The 15,081-nt window shown below is 42.1% G+C and overlaps 1 protein-coding gene across 5 annotated transcripts in view; it reads right to left on the reverse strand.

The window, feature by feature from the left end:
* Positions 1–15,081, reverse strand: part of Rprd1a (regulation of nuclear pre-mRNA domain containing 1A) — a 54,250-nt gene that overhangs the window by 20,822 nt on the left and 18,347 nt on the right. For all 5 annotated transcript variants that reach the window (XR_013045991.1, XM_042264319.2, XM_076554834.1 and 2 more), the window contains exons 2-6: positions 8,578–8,707; positions 2,797–2,903; positions 2,618–2,715; positions 1,072–1,198; positions 789–964 (exon numbers count right to left, since the gene is read on the reverse strand). Coding sequence is in view for 4 of the 5 variants with exons in the window: in XM_042264319.2 (XP_042120253.1) it covers positions 789–964; positions 1,072–1,198; positions 2,618–2,715; positions 2,797–2,903; positions 8,578–8,707 (638 nt within the window). In the remaining variant the exon portion in view is untranslated. The remainder of the gene's footprint in view (positions 1–788; positions 965–1,071; positions 1,199–2,617; positions 2,716–2,796; positions 2,904–8,577; positions 8,708–15,081) is intronic.

Here is a 15,081-nt window from a genome sequence, read left to right on the forward strand (position 1 = left end):
CAGTCCAAGTACCACCTGGGGCTTATTGAGAGAGAAACTGCTGAGCCAAGAATTAAACAATAATAAATCAAATTAAGAGGCAGTACCATGATACACCTACAAATTTAGAAGGAGCTGTCTGTAAATAAAGGGACTCAAACAGGACATTCTCACATGGTACTGAAATTAAGAACAACTCAAGTAAGAACTAGTTGATCTTTTAAATAAAGCCAAACCCAGCTCCCCTATGCTGACAATGGCTTCTCTGCTCAAAATAAATGAGACTGCTTCTGTATTACCTTCTGAGCCCCAGACTCATCACCATCAGTCACAACCATATGTAATCCATCAACAGTCTTTTCCGGAACAGCATTGTATAAGCCCAGAGAGTGAGTGAGGAGGAATATATTAAATGTGAGAATCAGAGGTGGAGAAATAATTTGGATATTTAATGATAGACCTAAAAGACAGTATGTGCTAAGAATAGAAATTCAATAAACCAAACAATTTATTGCCATTAACACAAGACTTATGAGACTTGTTATTTTCCTATTATGTTTGTGCTTGAAGGGTTTACATTTCTATTACATGGAATTTCACATAGATGATTTGGAATGTAACAAATTCTGTTAAGACCAAAATTCCAGATTTGTTTAATCAATCTGTAGGAAAAAACTGACAGCAAGAAGCAGCTTACCTGGGCCACTGCCTAAAATAGTCCATGATGCAAGAACTCTAAAAATACACAGATACATTAAGGTATAATAAAATTAAATAAATATGCACTAAAGAAGGAAAAGGTTACGCACTTCCAATTTATGTTCTTTCTCTGCAAGGGCTTCCTTTTGACAACGAAGAAAATCTGCTAACATTCGAGTGAGTTGCTTTCTATCATCTATTTCTGCCGCCAGTCTGCCATTATAGTCTGCCAGCAACATACAAGCATCCTCTACCATTTTAGAAAGCCTCTCTCCAGATTCTTTATCTAAGAAAAGCACAGGGTATTACAATTAATACACAACAAAATGATGACAACCTGCTCCCACATGCTGCCTCCCAAACAACCCCTTGGACCTCACTTTCTTTTCTTACCTGTTATTTTCTCAAGCAGGGACACTTCTTGAACTTCCACAGGCAAAGAAGCTATCCTTTGATGGACTGCTGCATCACCTGAGGCTGCATTTTCTAAATCTTGTAATGCTCTAACAAGGTCGAGAGTCTAAAAAATTACACAACTTCAGAACCAAAAGAAATAAAGCTCTAACAAATATAGAGGATTTGACACCTTTTTAGTACGCCTAATCCTTATGAAGTATTCACTAGCAAAAAGTCTACAATGTGTAACATTTCTTAAGACACTTTTAAAAATACATTTAGACAAAATGTTTTCGTGTGTTTTGCCTCTGTCTGTGAAACATGATCACAGCCAGTGTCCCAGAGGACACAAAAGGTTTCCAGACCCCTCGGAACTGGAGTAACAGATAGTTGTGAGCTGCCTAATGAGTGCTGGGACCAAACCAAACCTAGGTTCTCGGGTTCAGAGCTTAACTGAGGATAAGAGTAGCAGTGCCCTTAACCAATGAGCCATCTCTCCGGCCCCCAACCTTTCTTTAATATGTTGAGTAAAAGAAACTACGGTAAGTGTTGAACATGAGAAAGCACTTTAGACCGTGAGGTGTTCACACCCCACTGTGCATGAAGACAAAGAGTGCAAAACTTACCTAATTAGCAAAATGAGCTAAGTGACTGGTTCATATGGCAGACACTTCAGAGGTAAGAGAAGGTAGCTATTAACTCAAACCTAGTGTATTAACCTGGAAAATTTTTATTTTCCTGAAAAGTTTTATACATAATATATTGGCTTACCACCACATATTTTGTTATCTTTCTTTTTTTTTTTTTTTTTTTTTTTTTTTGATTTTTCGAGACAGGGTTTCTCTGTGTAGCTTTGCGCCTTTTCCTGGAACTCACTTGGTAGTCCAGGCTGGCCTCGAACTCACAGAGATCCGCCTGGCTCTGCCTCCCGAGTGCTGGGATTAAAGGCGTGCGCCACCACCCCCCGGCTTTTGTTATCTTTCTAACAATTATTTTTACATGTTTGAAAATAAAAAATATTTAAAGGGACCAGTGTTTATCTCTAAGGATAGAATTTGAGTTTAAGTCATGTAACAAATGTGTTGGTCGTGTTTGTTTGATTTAAAAAATAAACTCTTAAACAGTAGATGTTTCACTACATCTAATCACACTCAGCAATGAGAAATGCATCCCTATACAGAGCAGACAACAGCACTTGAGCTAGCACATCAGTTAGAGCATTAGGAGCATGAACTGCTCTTGCAGAAGGGTTCTGTTTTCAGAACCACGACAGGTAGCCCATAACTGAGGAAACTCCAGTCCAGGGAAACAGACGTCTCTAGACTCCTTGGGTACTCACGTGCATGTACCCAGGAACACACGCATAACTAGAGAAACAAAATCCCACCCCACCCCCACAAAGCATACTACTTCAAACAAAAGCAATTTGTTACCAGAATGGAGAGAGATTAATTTAGTGCCTTTCTTGTACCCAGAACACTGAAATGATCAAAACCCAGAGGTCATATGGAGTAAAAATCCCACAGCTGTCTTGAATTTTTACCTGCGGTGGTTCACTTGGGGACCCTAAAGAGGAACAATTTTCATTCTCATCCACTTTTATTTGTTCATAAGTCCGCTTCCTTGTCTTCTTATCTCCATCTGATTTAAAAAACATTAAATTTTATGAAAGATGTGCTTTCCTGAGAGGACCACAAAAAGAGACCAAGATCCTGTACTTACACAGAGCATGCTTAAGTTGCTCTAACACATCGTTTTCATACACAGATCGCTCTTCCCAAATAGACAATACTCTGCCAAGGTGCTTCTTACAACTTTCATCAGTTTCACTAAATTTAAAAAAAAAAAAGAAGTTAAAACAATGACAGTAAAAATGTACAGTGAGTGCTACCACGAAGTTATGGTGACTTAAAATGGGAGCAATACTGGCCCAGCAAGAGCTACTCAGGCGAGCTGGGCACCACCAGCAGCAGCTCAGGCAAGGTATGACGGAAACCCTTAAGAACTCAGTAATGGGGGCTGGAGAGATGGCTCAGAGGTTAAGAGCACTGCTTGTTCTTCCAAAGGTCCTGAGTTCAATTCCCAGCAACCACATGGTGGCTCACAACCATCTGTAGTGAGATCTGGTGCCCTCTTCTGGCCTGCAGGGGTGTGTGCAGACAGAACACTGTATATATAATAAATAAATAAATCTTTTTAAAAAAAAGAAAGAAAATATGGAAATCCGGGCCGGGCGGTGGTGGCGCACGCCTTTAATCCCAGCACTCGGGAGGCAGAGGCAGGCAGATCTCTGTGAGTTCAAGGCCAGCCTGGGCTACCAAGTGAGTCTCAGTAGCAAAGCTACACAGAGAAACCCTGTCTCGAAAAATCAAAAAAAAAAAAAGAAAATATGGAAATCCGCCAGGCAGTGGTGGCGCACGCCTTTGATCCCAGCACTCCGGAGGCAGAGCCAGGCAGATGTCTGTGAGTTCGAGGCCAGCCTGGTCTCCAAAGCGAGTTCCAGGAAAGGCGCAAAACTACACAGAGAAACCCTGTCTCGAAAAACCAAAAGAACTCAGTAACAACTACAAAGAGAAACCCTATCTCGAAAAACAAACAAGCAAGCAAAACAACAACCACCAAAAAAACCCAAAAGAACAAAAACTCAGTAATAGAACAGTAAACAAAATGGTTTTCGTGGTCAAAGTTTTAGGAGCAGACACTAGAGGCTTACAAAGATGATGCTCCCAAGTGGAAGGCGCTAACGGGCAGTTCCAGGGCACTTTTGATGTCTGCTGAGCCCACCACTACCTTTGGCACAGGAATCAAGTGGAGCTTTACAGCAGCCGTTGTTCATAGAGGAATGAGAACATGGTGCTACAGACAGCACCAAGAGATCTAGCCCAGTCAGAGACCAGGAGTCCCATCTGAGAAACAAAATCTGAAGACTGGTTCTACAGGAAAATGGGACATGGTGACTTTCAACAATCTGCCTCTTCCTTCAGCACTACCTCAAGGGTGTGTGTGTGTGTGTGTGTGTGTGTGTGTGTGTGTGTGTGTGTGTGTGTGTGTGTAGTTGTGAGCTTCCATGTGGGTGCTGAGAAACTAGTCCAGCTCCTCTGTAAGAGCTGTGCATGCTCCTAACTACTGAGCCATCACTCTAGTCCCTTGCCTGGGTTTTTATACCATTATTCGCTGATCTCCAGTCTCAACTCCTTCACTTTAAAAAGTATCCACCCTATATCAAATCAGAGCAAGTTCTTCTCAACCATCTCTAAAACTCAGATCCTCAGCCTGAGCCACAGTCCCACAGCCTCTGCCTTCTGGCAAACTCTCCACACCTCCTAACATTTTCTCTCATTCAAATCTCCTTGCTGATCTTCAAACTTGCCCAGACCATTACTGTTCACTCTCTCTTTTCCATAGGCAGATTTTTCTCTTTTGGCCGCCATCTCACAAAAAACGACAGAGACTTTTTATTAATTATGAAAGCTTGGCCTTAGCTTAGGCTTGTTTCTAACTAGCTCTTATAACTTAAATTAACTTATTTCTATTAATTTACAGCTTTATCTCTGTACTGCCCGTCCTGCTTGTCTGGTGTCTCTGCCTTCTTCCCAATGCTCTCTGTCCAGAAGTCCCTGCTACACCTCCGGCCTACTTATTAGGCATTTAGCTTTTTATTAAGCCTATCACAGTGACACATCTTCACACAGTGTAAAGGAATATTCCACAACACTTTCCCCCTTAGACAAATGGTTCATTTCATCCTTTAAGGCAATGGTTCTCAACCCTCCTAATGCTGTGACCCTTTAATACAGTTCCTCATATTGCGGTGACCCCCAACCATAAAATACAGACCCCCAACCATAAAATTTTTTGTTGCTACTTCATAACTGTAATTTTGCTACTGTTATGAACAATACTGTAAATATTTTCAGAGACAGGCGTTCCATCTCTGAAAGAGATATGACCTACAGGTTGAGAACCATTGCTTTAAGCACTGGTTCAAATCTACCCTCCCAAAGAGTTCTTTGCCCCTTCATATAGCTCAACACCTCCCTCCCTCCCTCCCTCCCTCCCTCCTTCCCTCCCTCCCTCCCTCCCTCTCTCTTTCTTTCTTTCCTTTTCTTCCTTCCTTCCTTCCTTCCTTTCTCTACTTCATTTTCCTTTAGACCATGTCATTACAACAGTATATTGTATGTTATTACAACATACACCCATGCGTCTATCTAGTTATTATCACCTTTAATACACTCTGAATCTAAGACCAACTAAACAGAACACTATCTTCCTTATTAATGTATACTCAGAGCCTATCACATAGTATGAGGTCAACATAGATTCTAGTAAATTCTAGAAAGGAACATATATAAAAGCATAAGGGGGGGGGGCTGGGAATATAGCTCAGTTGAGAGAGTACTTGCCTAGCATATATGAAACCTTGGTTTGATCTCCAGCACCACATGTCTGTAATCCCAGCAGCACTTGGGAAGGACAGGCAGGAGGATAAGAAATTCATGAACAAAAATAAAAATAAAGAAAAAAAGAAATTCAGCCATTCTTGACTACATGCCAAGTTCAGGGCCAGCTTGGGATATATGAGATCCTATCTCAAAAATAGAAGTATCTACAGTGGGAATTTTAGGATAGCCAGGACTACATAGAGAAATCCTGTCTTGAAAAACAAAACCGTTATTTATTTTGCAAGGTGCTGGTACGCACCTTTAATCCCAGCACTCTGAGAAGCAGAGGCAGGCAGAACTCTGTGAGTTCAAGGCCAGTCTGGGCAACAGAGCTAGTTCTAGGACAGCCAAGGTTACACAAAGAAACCCTATCTCGAAAAAGCCAAACAAACAAACAAAACAGCAGGAAGTACACAGAACTTAAAAGAATGTATTAGTTTACAATGCAGACTACAGGCTGGGAAAAAACACAATGCACATAAGTCCAGAAAGGAGCACCTTAAGTAGCGTAAGTCTTGCTCAGAGACAAGGGGTATTATGAGTACTCTGCCACTCTGCCTAAAGCTTCCCCAGAGGACCAAGCCATACCAGGGGAGAGGCTACTGCAATCGCCAAGAAAAGATAATATGGTAACTAGACAGGAAAATGGCACCTGGTGGGCCGTGCACGCCATGGAGCATACAGTCAGGGAGAAGGGAGCAGAGATGACACCCATCTCTTGCCTGGTATCAGGACAGATGGAGCTGTCATTCACTGAGATAATGAGACCTAGAGGAGGAGTTGGCAGGAACATGGACATAGTTCAAAGTTTAGACAGTGAGCTTGAGACACTTAGCAGAACATCAGCAACTAACTGGGCACACAGCTCTGGACGGAGACAGAAGTTGGACTGAGCCAGGTTGGGGCCTTTAGTCTCCAGTCAGGAGTCAGAGACAGAGAGATCTCTGAGTTCAAGGTTAGTCAGGCTACACAGAATTCCAGGCCAGCCAGGGCTACACAGTTACATCCTGTCTCAAAAAGAGAAAAAAAAAAAAAAAAAAAAAAGGTTTGGACTGTATAGTAGGATTCTAAGTTGTTATCGTATGGACAACATTAAACTCGGTGAGTAAACAAACCACCAAAGGCAAGAGAAGAGCATGGCCACAGAAGAAGGTGCAGCACTTCGCTCTACACAGCACACCAGGAACAGGTAGAAGGCAAAGTGGAAACTGCAGGTCACATGACATTTAGAAAGCAAGCAACAGCAACACCTGACATGGCGATTCTTTCACCCAATAGTACTTACTGTGTATGATCACCATGTACCATCGTATGCTGAAGTCCAGCCTGATTTATTATCTTATTCAGCATTGCTTGCCTGGGAAATCTATTATATACCAGCATACAATATTTGGAAATAAGTATGTAAGACAGGCCAGCCAGATGGCTCAGTAAATAAAGGCACTTGTCTTACAAACCCAGGGACTTGAGTCCAATCCCTGGGACCTACATAACAGAAGGAAAGAACCAACTCTAACCTCCACATGTGTGCAATGGTGTATGTGCACACACACATATAAATGAAATAGAAATATTTAGAGTGCATAAACTAAGATTTCCACATGCAAAATTACCTGGAAAAAAATCTGTTTGAAGTTTGTGACTATTTTAAATATTCTTTATTTCTTTTTTTTAATTTTTACTTATGTGCATTGGTGTTTTGTCTGCATGTATATTGCATAAAGGTGTCAGATCCACTGGAACTTGTGTTACAGACAGCTGTGAGCTGCCATGTGGGTGCTGGGAATTGAACCCAGGTCCTCTGGGAAGAACAGCTAGTTCTCTTAAGTGCTGAGCCATCTCTCCAGCCCCATATGCACTTTACAACGGTAGAAAATACACATACACACACACACCAAAAAAAAAAAAAAAAAAAAAAACCTGTAAAAACACTGTGGTATGAAATAAGTCCAGAAATAGCAAACATAAGATGGAGTTCTACAAGCATATATTTTCAGTTCAGTTCCTTTCTTTACTCTCAGTAAAGACGTTTATCCCAATACAAGAGGACTTCTGGATGTTGTTTGTTTTTGCTCTTTTGGGGGCCCTACCACCCATCTCCCAAATACATCACACACAGAGGCTTATTCTTAATTATAAAAATCCATCATGGGCCGGGCGGTGGTAGCGCACGCCTTTAATCCCAGCACTTGGGAGGCAGAGCCAGGTGAATCTCTGTGAGTTCGAGGCCAGCCTGGGCTACCAAGTGAGTTCCAGGAAAGGCGCAAAGCTACACAGAGAAACCCTGTCTCGGAAAAAAAAAGTCCATCCTTAGCTCAGCTTGTTTCTTTTTTTCTTTTTAGATTTATTTAATTATTATATATACAATGTAATGTAATGTCTGCATGTATCCTTGCAGGCCAGAAGAGGGCACCAGATCTCATTACAGATGGTTGTGAGCCACCATGTGGTTGTTGGGAATTGAACTCAGAACCTCTGGATGAACAGCCAGTGCTCTTAACCTCTGAGCCATCTATCTCTCCAGCCCTCGGTTTGTTTCTTGCCATCTTTCCTTAACTTTAAGTTAACCTGGCTGTCTTTTGCCTTTCTCTATTTTTGTATACCTTTCTTTGTTTCTTACTCCATGGCTTGCTGGCTGTGTAGCCAGGTGGCTGGCCCCTGATGCCCTTCTCCTCCTCTTGCTACTGCTCCCAGATTTCTCCTATATATTCTCTCTGCCTGCCAGCCCCGCCTATCCTTCCTCCTGCCTTGCTATTGACCGTTCAGTTCTTTATTAGACTATCAGGTGTTTTTAGATACAGCTTCGCTCGCTTAGCAACACAGCTTCACAGAGTTAAACAAATGCAACATAAACAAAAGTAACACACCTTAAAATAATATTCTACAACATCTGGTCTCTTCCAGGAAAGCCATGAATCAAGCATTCCAAATGCCCCTCAGCGGCAGACCAAATCCTCACAGAAAGCAAAAACCATCAAATTCCAAATGAAAGCTTCAAACAAACACATTCCATTTTTTCGTGCTGATTCTAACCTTACCTCATGTACAGAAAGGATCCTACCTTGAAACATGCTTGAATGCCTCCACTATGACTGGCGCAAAGTCTTTTGTGAACTCTGGTCCTTTCCTTTTGCTGTTCTGAATGACATCATTGGCCAGGTAGAGAAAAGTAAGCTTCCTGTTGGGTTTGGCTAAAAAATGAGAAAGGGAAAAAAGTTAAGACACCACAACATTCTCACTGAACGTAGACAAACTTTTTTCCTGCTGGACCGGCTCCAGCTTCTTCCACAAACTAATCCACCACTGCTGCTGACACCACCAGGACAGCCACTCTCCCACTTCTGAAGTGGTCACGTGTGGGAAAACTAGAATCTCAGAGGCACACGGAGGGCAGTGATGGATCTTGCTGTCCCCTTGCAGGCTTATCATGGCACCTGAGCCACTTGTATCCTTCATTCCTGGTCTCACCATCGTTCCCAAGCTAAATAAACTATATATATAGACATCCTCATACATGCACAAAACTACATCTCTGAGATTCTATCACGCATTAAGCTTTACAAAAACTTGACTATTTAATAAGGTGATGATGGGGGCTGGAGAGATGGCTCAATGGTTAAGAACACTGGCTGCTCTTCCAGAGGACCCATGTTCAATTCCCAGCACCCACATGGCAGCTCACAACTGTCTGTAACTCCAGTTCCAAGGTTTCTGACACCCTCACACAGACATACATGCAGGAAAAACACCAATAAACATTAAACAAACAAACAAACAGATTGCCTTTAATCCCAGCACTCAGGAGGCAGAGGCAGGTGGATCTCTGTGAATTCGAGGCCAGCCTGGTCTACAGATCAAGTTCCAGGATAGCCTGAGCTACACATAGAAACCCCATCTCAAAACAAAACATAAACAAAACCTCCACAAACAAACAAAAGAATCAGACAGGAAAAAAAAAATGTGATGAGTCACATTACTAAGACAGCATTTTAAATCTTGAGTTGAATTTAATATTGTTTTAATAGACTCAAAATGATTATGCTCTTGTGAAACAGAGTACAAAATATAGAACAGGTTACAAAACATATCACTCAATTATCTACGTTCACCCTATGCAATCAATATCTGCCATTTAAACATCGAAGAGACTAAATGATCCAAGGTTAGATTTTTCCTCTTTGTATTACATTATCTTAAATCACGGAGTCCATCTTCATGAAATATCCCCTACTTGCTATACTCCGAGGCATGCTCAATCCTTCTAGGGAAGCCACAAGGTTTCAATAACTGTGGTTACAGTATGTTTTTACCAGTTACTGCATCAGAGCACAATGGTATTAAATGACTCAAAATTCATACAGGGTAGCTAGGGCTGTGGTTCAGAAACAGGTTCTGGCATGTGATTCAATCCTCAGCAATGAAAAGAATTACAAGCCAAAGGAAAATTTAATGCTCAAATATGGTTCCACGGGAATTTAGTGTGAAGCTCTAAGTGAGGCGCAATTACACTCAGACACAGCACCCCGTCCCAGCTGCAGGACACCAGTTGGGAAATGTGGGTTCACTAACCAGATTTCAGGCAGTATCTTCATCAAGCTGCTCTGACTAGTTTTGTAAATGAAAGCATATATTCAAACACCACTTTCCAGTTCACATCTTTAAGAGCGAGCTGGAAGCCCAGTCTTCCCCTATTACACATAAAACAGAGAAACGGATGGTTAGACGATAAGCTGAGCCACTCTGCTCTTCAGCCTTCTGCCTGCGCCTTCTCCTGATGATAAAAGGTGCTGGTGTGGAGCAATGTAAAAGTGGCACTGGTTACAGGCTATGGCCAATGAAGACACCAAGACCCTCTCTCTCTCTGAAAAGAGGGATGTAAGGGCAACTTTCCCAGTATTCTGCCTTCTCTTTTTACTTATGAGCACTCTCTCAATCTCATCCATGCGAAAGGTTGAGTTATCAATTCAACTTTTCACTTTCTCTCCCATCATCCCAAACCCATGGAATGGGTTTTCGTTTTCTCTTTCATCAAATTATTTTTCTAACTTTTATGATTTACTTATGTGTATATATGCATGTTACTTGTCCGAGTGTATATGATGTACTGCATGCATCATGGAGGTCAGATCCTCTGGGACTGGAGTTACAGGTGGTTGTGAACTCCCCCATTTGAACTCAGGTCCTCTGGGAGAACAGCCAGTGTTCTTAATCACTGAACCACCTCTCCAGCCCAATTTGACAGTGTCTCTCTATATAATCCTGGCTGTCCTGAATTTTGCTAGGCTGATTTAGACCAAGCTTACCTCAAACTCAGAGAGCCTCCTGCCTCTGCTTCCTGAGTATTGAGATTAAAGACATGCCTCCACATCCAGCCTCCATCAAATGACTTTATTAACTTATTTATTTCTGCAGCCCACCGCTGTCCCCCACATATCAAATGATTTTTAAAACTTTTTTTAAATCTAAATAAGAGACTGCCTACAGTACTTCTGAATGGGAGCCTGAGCCAATGAATGGGGTCCTTTCTTAGTTATGACAACACTTTTTGAACTTTTACTATGTGCTACACTGCGGGATGTTTACCCTCCAACCCTACAGTTCCCCAGAGTTTTCTTGAGTATGAGCAGCAGGAAATATTAGATAGAAGAATTTAGAGTGTAGAGATAAACAGAAAATAAAGGACAGCCTCGAGAGGGCCTGGAACCTACTCCAATGGGCCTTGATTGTCTCTGACCCAGGGTATTTATAGAGGTGCCAAGGGGGTGGAGCAAAAGACCTCTCCCCAGCACAGCCAAGTGCAGACCATTTCAGACACCTGCACTCAGGCCTGTGGTTCAATCATCCTCTCTATGTAGACCTGCTGGGTAAAGCCACGAGGAACCTGAAAACATGCTCCCACACTACACACTACTCTAAGCAATGTATATATTATCTAATTTAACCCAAAGAATGTAAGGAATTGTTATAGCTATTTGGTATTGAACAAAGAAATATCAAAAAGGCTGTTTACCCATAGTGAAAGAGGTAGGCATGAAATCAGCCAAGATCTAACATCCCACATGTTCACTAATAGATAAAATGTGCTGTTCACCCTTCTGAATGCTATTCAGCCTGACCAAGGAAGAAAATTCTGACAGTCTACAACACAGATGAACTCTGAGGACATCATGCCAAATGGAAGAATCCAGCCACGAACAGATAAGCACTATTCTTCTTACGCAGTACCCTGAGTCAGACCACAGAGCCAGACACAGAAGGGCAGGGTTGCTGAGGTTCAGACGCCAAAGATACTGTTTCCTTTACAGTGAGATATCACATGTTCACAAGCTGAAGAGGTTCAAGGACTGGGAATGCAGCTCCATGGAAGAACTTGGTATGCACAATGCCTTGGAGGGAGACAGGTAGAAAGAGAAAAGTAGAGGGAGGGCGAGATGGAGGGAGGGTGCGAGGGGAGAGAAAGGAGGGAAAGAGAGATAATATGAATTGGCTGGGTAAGTGTGAACAAGAATTCCTGGAAAGAAGTTATGTCTGCAAAGGAGAGCTATGGAGAGGCTGGAATGTTACAGGCCCAGAGCTTAATGACAATTTAGCTATCTTTAACTCCCTAAATGGCCATTTCTTGACCACCTCTGAGCCAGACCTAATATCCTGTGACTAATAAAAATCCTTTAGCGTGTGTGTATATAGACCACACCCCCGCCTCCTTTCCAACAATTAAAGAGCTAAGAAAGGCCTTAGGTGATGGTGCATACCTTTAATCCCACCACCTGGGAGGCAGAGACAGGCAGATCAACATGAGTTTGAGGCCAACCTGGTTTAACAGCCAGGGATACACAGAAAAATCCTGTCTTGAAAAACAAACAAACAAAAGAGCTAAGGAAGAATGCTGTCTGGAAGCAACAAAGTCCTATAGCAGAGTTCTCCTCATTCTGCTATAATCTGCTTACCTGATGTACTCACCAATGTATTTGAAAAGTGTCTTAACTTTATAGCTTTCTTTGTTCTGTTACTAAAGAAGTCCATGAAATTAGGCCAGGCACAGTGGCACTTGCCTTTAATCTCCACACTGAGGAGGCAGAGGCAAGCAGATCTCTGTGAGTTCCAGGCCATCCTTGTCTATATAGTAAGAGCCCATCTCAAAAAATAGACCCCAAAAAAAGTGGTGCTGAGGAGGCAGACACAAGTAGATCCCCTGGGCTTGCTAGCCACATAGCCTAGCCTGATCAGCAAGACCCAGTGAGAGGATCTGTCTTTAAAAAAAAAAAAAAGGAGGCCACAGACAGCTGTAGAAGAATAACCAGAGGTTTTGCTCTGGCTTCCACCCACACACTGCAAACCAGAAGATTGTTGGGGTCCTAACATCAATGCACTATTTTCAATTTTTCCTCTTTTGGAACCAAGGTTAAAATATGAGACATTCTGAGAACTCCTTATAGTCCTCTCACTCAAATTTTTAAAAAAATCAAGTATTTCCATTACAAATGATGTGTATTTCATAAAGCAAACAACCAGTGAAAAAAATCCTGACAACCTGGACACACACATTTAATCCCAGCACTCGGGAGGCAGAGGCAGGCAGATCTTTGTGAGTTCGAGGCCAACCTGGTCTACAAATCAGTTCCAGGAAGGAAGGGAGGGAGGGAGGGAGGGAGGGAGGGAGGGAGGGAGGGAGGGAGGGAGGGAGGGAGGGAGGGAGGGAGGGAGGGAGGGAAAAAGAAAGGAAAGAATGAAAGAAAAGAAAGAATGAACTCACAACAATGTCAGGAGAAAATTGCAAAAATGATTTACAAACTAATTCAGACAGTTTTTAAAATAACATCTGTTAAATGTTTTCACACAGGCCTGTAAGAGCAACACCTGGGAGGCCCCCACAAAAGACTAGGAGTTGAAGGCCAGACTAAGACGCAGAGTAAGACCCAGTCTCAAAATCCAAAACAAAACAAAAGGCTAGGGATATGGCTCAGTAGCAGACCACTTGCCTAGCATGCATTCATGCATTAAGACCTGGGTTTCAGTCTCAAATTCCTAATTCCCTACAGAAAGACCTCTGGCCCAACAGGTCATCAGGCTAGGCCATGAGTCTGACCTAGTCAGCTCCTAAACTTCTGCTGTTCACAAGATTCCCTGGAGATAACTAGTTTCCACATCTTCCATTCAATTTAAACAACTGTTATTTAGTGTTTGTTGTGTCCCTATTCATCAGTTATAATTTTTGCAAAGTACACACACACTGGCAGATTATATACCCAACAATAAAATGCAAGTTCTTTTTTCCTTTATTTCTTCTCTCCATAGACACAATCACACCAACATGAACATAAACATTACATCCAACTGTTTTTATGTATTCTGTGCCATTTAATATTCCTATCATGAAGTACTGTCACTGTACATCCCACTAATTTCCCTGAGGTAAATCTTAGGCTGCACTGGATGTAGAAGTATAGATTCCGGGGGCTGGAGAGATGGCTCAGAGGTTAAGAGCACTGGCTGTTCTTCCAAAGGTTCTGAGTTCAATTACCAGCAACCACATAGTTGCTCACAACCATCTATAATGAGATCTGGTGCCCTCTTCTGGAGTGCAGGCACACATGCAGACAGAACATTGTATGCATAATAAATAAATAAATAAATCTTTTTTTAAAAAAAGTATAGATTCCTCCAAGAACCTGTATATCATCACACACACACACACACACACACACACACACACACACACACACACACACTGCACACTTTAGGTCTTACAGAGAAATGTCAGGAGAAAAGTTGTTATCTTGTAACAAAAATCTATTACAAAGAAAAGTTTGCCATAGCCATGCTTAGTAATCCCACATTCAGAAGGCTTGAGGCAAGAGGACCACAAGTTTGAGATCACTGTGGGGTATGTTATGGGATTCAGTCATTGAAAAAAAAAAAAGTTCTATACTAAGTTGCAGGACGGGCCAACAGGTAAAGACAATTGACAAACCTGACTACCTGGGTTTGATCCCCAGGCCCCCGTGGTAAAGGAATGAGTTGATGTCTTAGTTGTCCGTGGGCCTCTACAGGTGAGATATGCCCAGTACATAAACGTAGTGGGTTGTTGTTGTTGTTGTGGTTGTTGTTGTGGTTGTTTTTAAAAAGCTCTATTAAGTCAGATGAGGTAGTGCTGCTGATCTGTAAGACTAGTTGTTAGGAGGTAGATGGCAGAATCATCTGGAACTCAAGACCTATCCACTAAACAGCAAGCGTGAGAGCAATCTGAGCTATAGAAACCTGTCTCAAAAGACCAGGACAACCAAACAAAAAGCATTAACAATCACTACTAGAGCTAAGGGAGTGGCTAAGAGAGAGGGTCTGTCTAGCACATGCTGAGGCCCTGGTTACATCTCCAGTATTTTCCTCCCCGACAAACTGAACTGCTATGGACAAGAAAAGATTACAGTAGGAATACATTAAATCTTAATCATTTTATTTGTTTGTTCAGACGGGGTCTCACTGTGTAGCTCTGGATGACCCAGAACGAGCACTCACAGAAATCTGCATGCCTCTGCTGGAAATAAAAGCCCACACCACTACTCCC

This window comes from Peromyscus maniculatus, chromosome 19 (genome assembly GCF_049852395.1).
Source record: "Peromyscus maniculatus bairdii isolate BWxNUB_F1_BW_parent chromosome 19, HU_Pman_BW_mat_3.1, whole genome shotgun sequence".
Taxonomy (NCBI): Eukaryota; Metazoa; Chordata; class Mammalia; order Rodentia; family Cricetidae; genus Peromyscus; species Peromyscus maniculatus.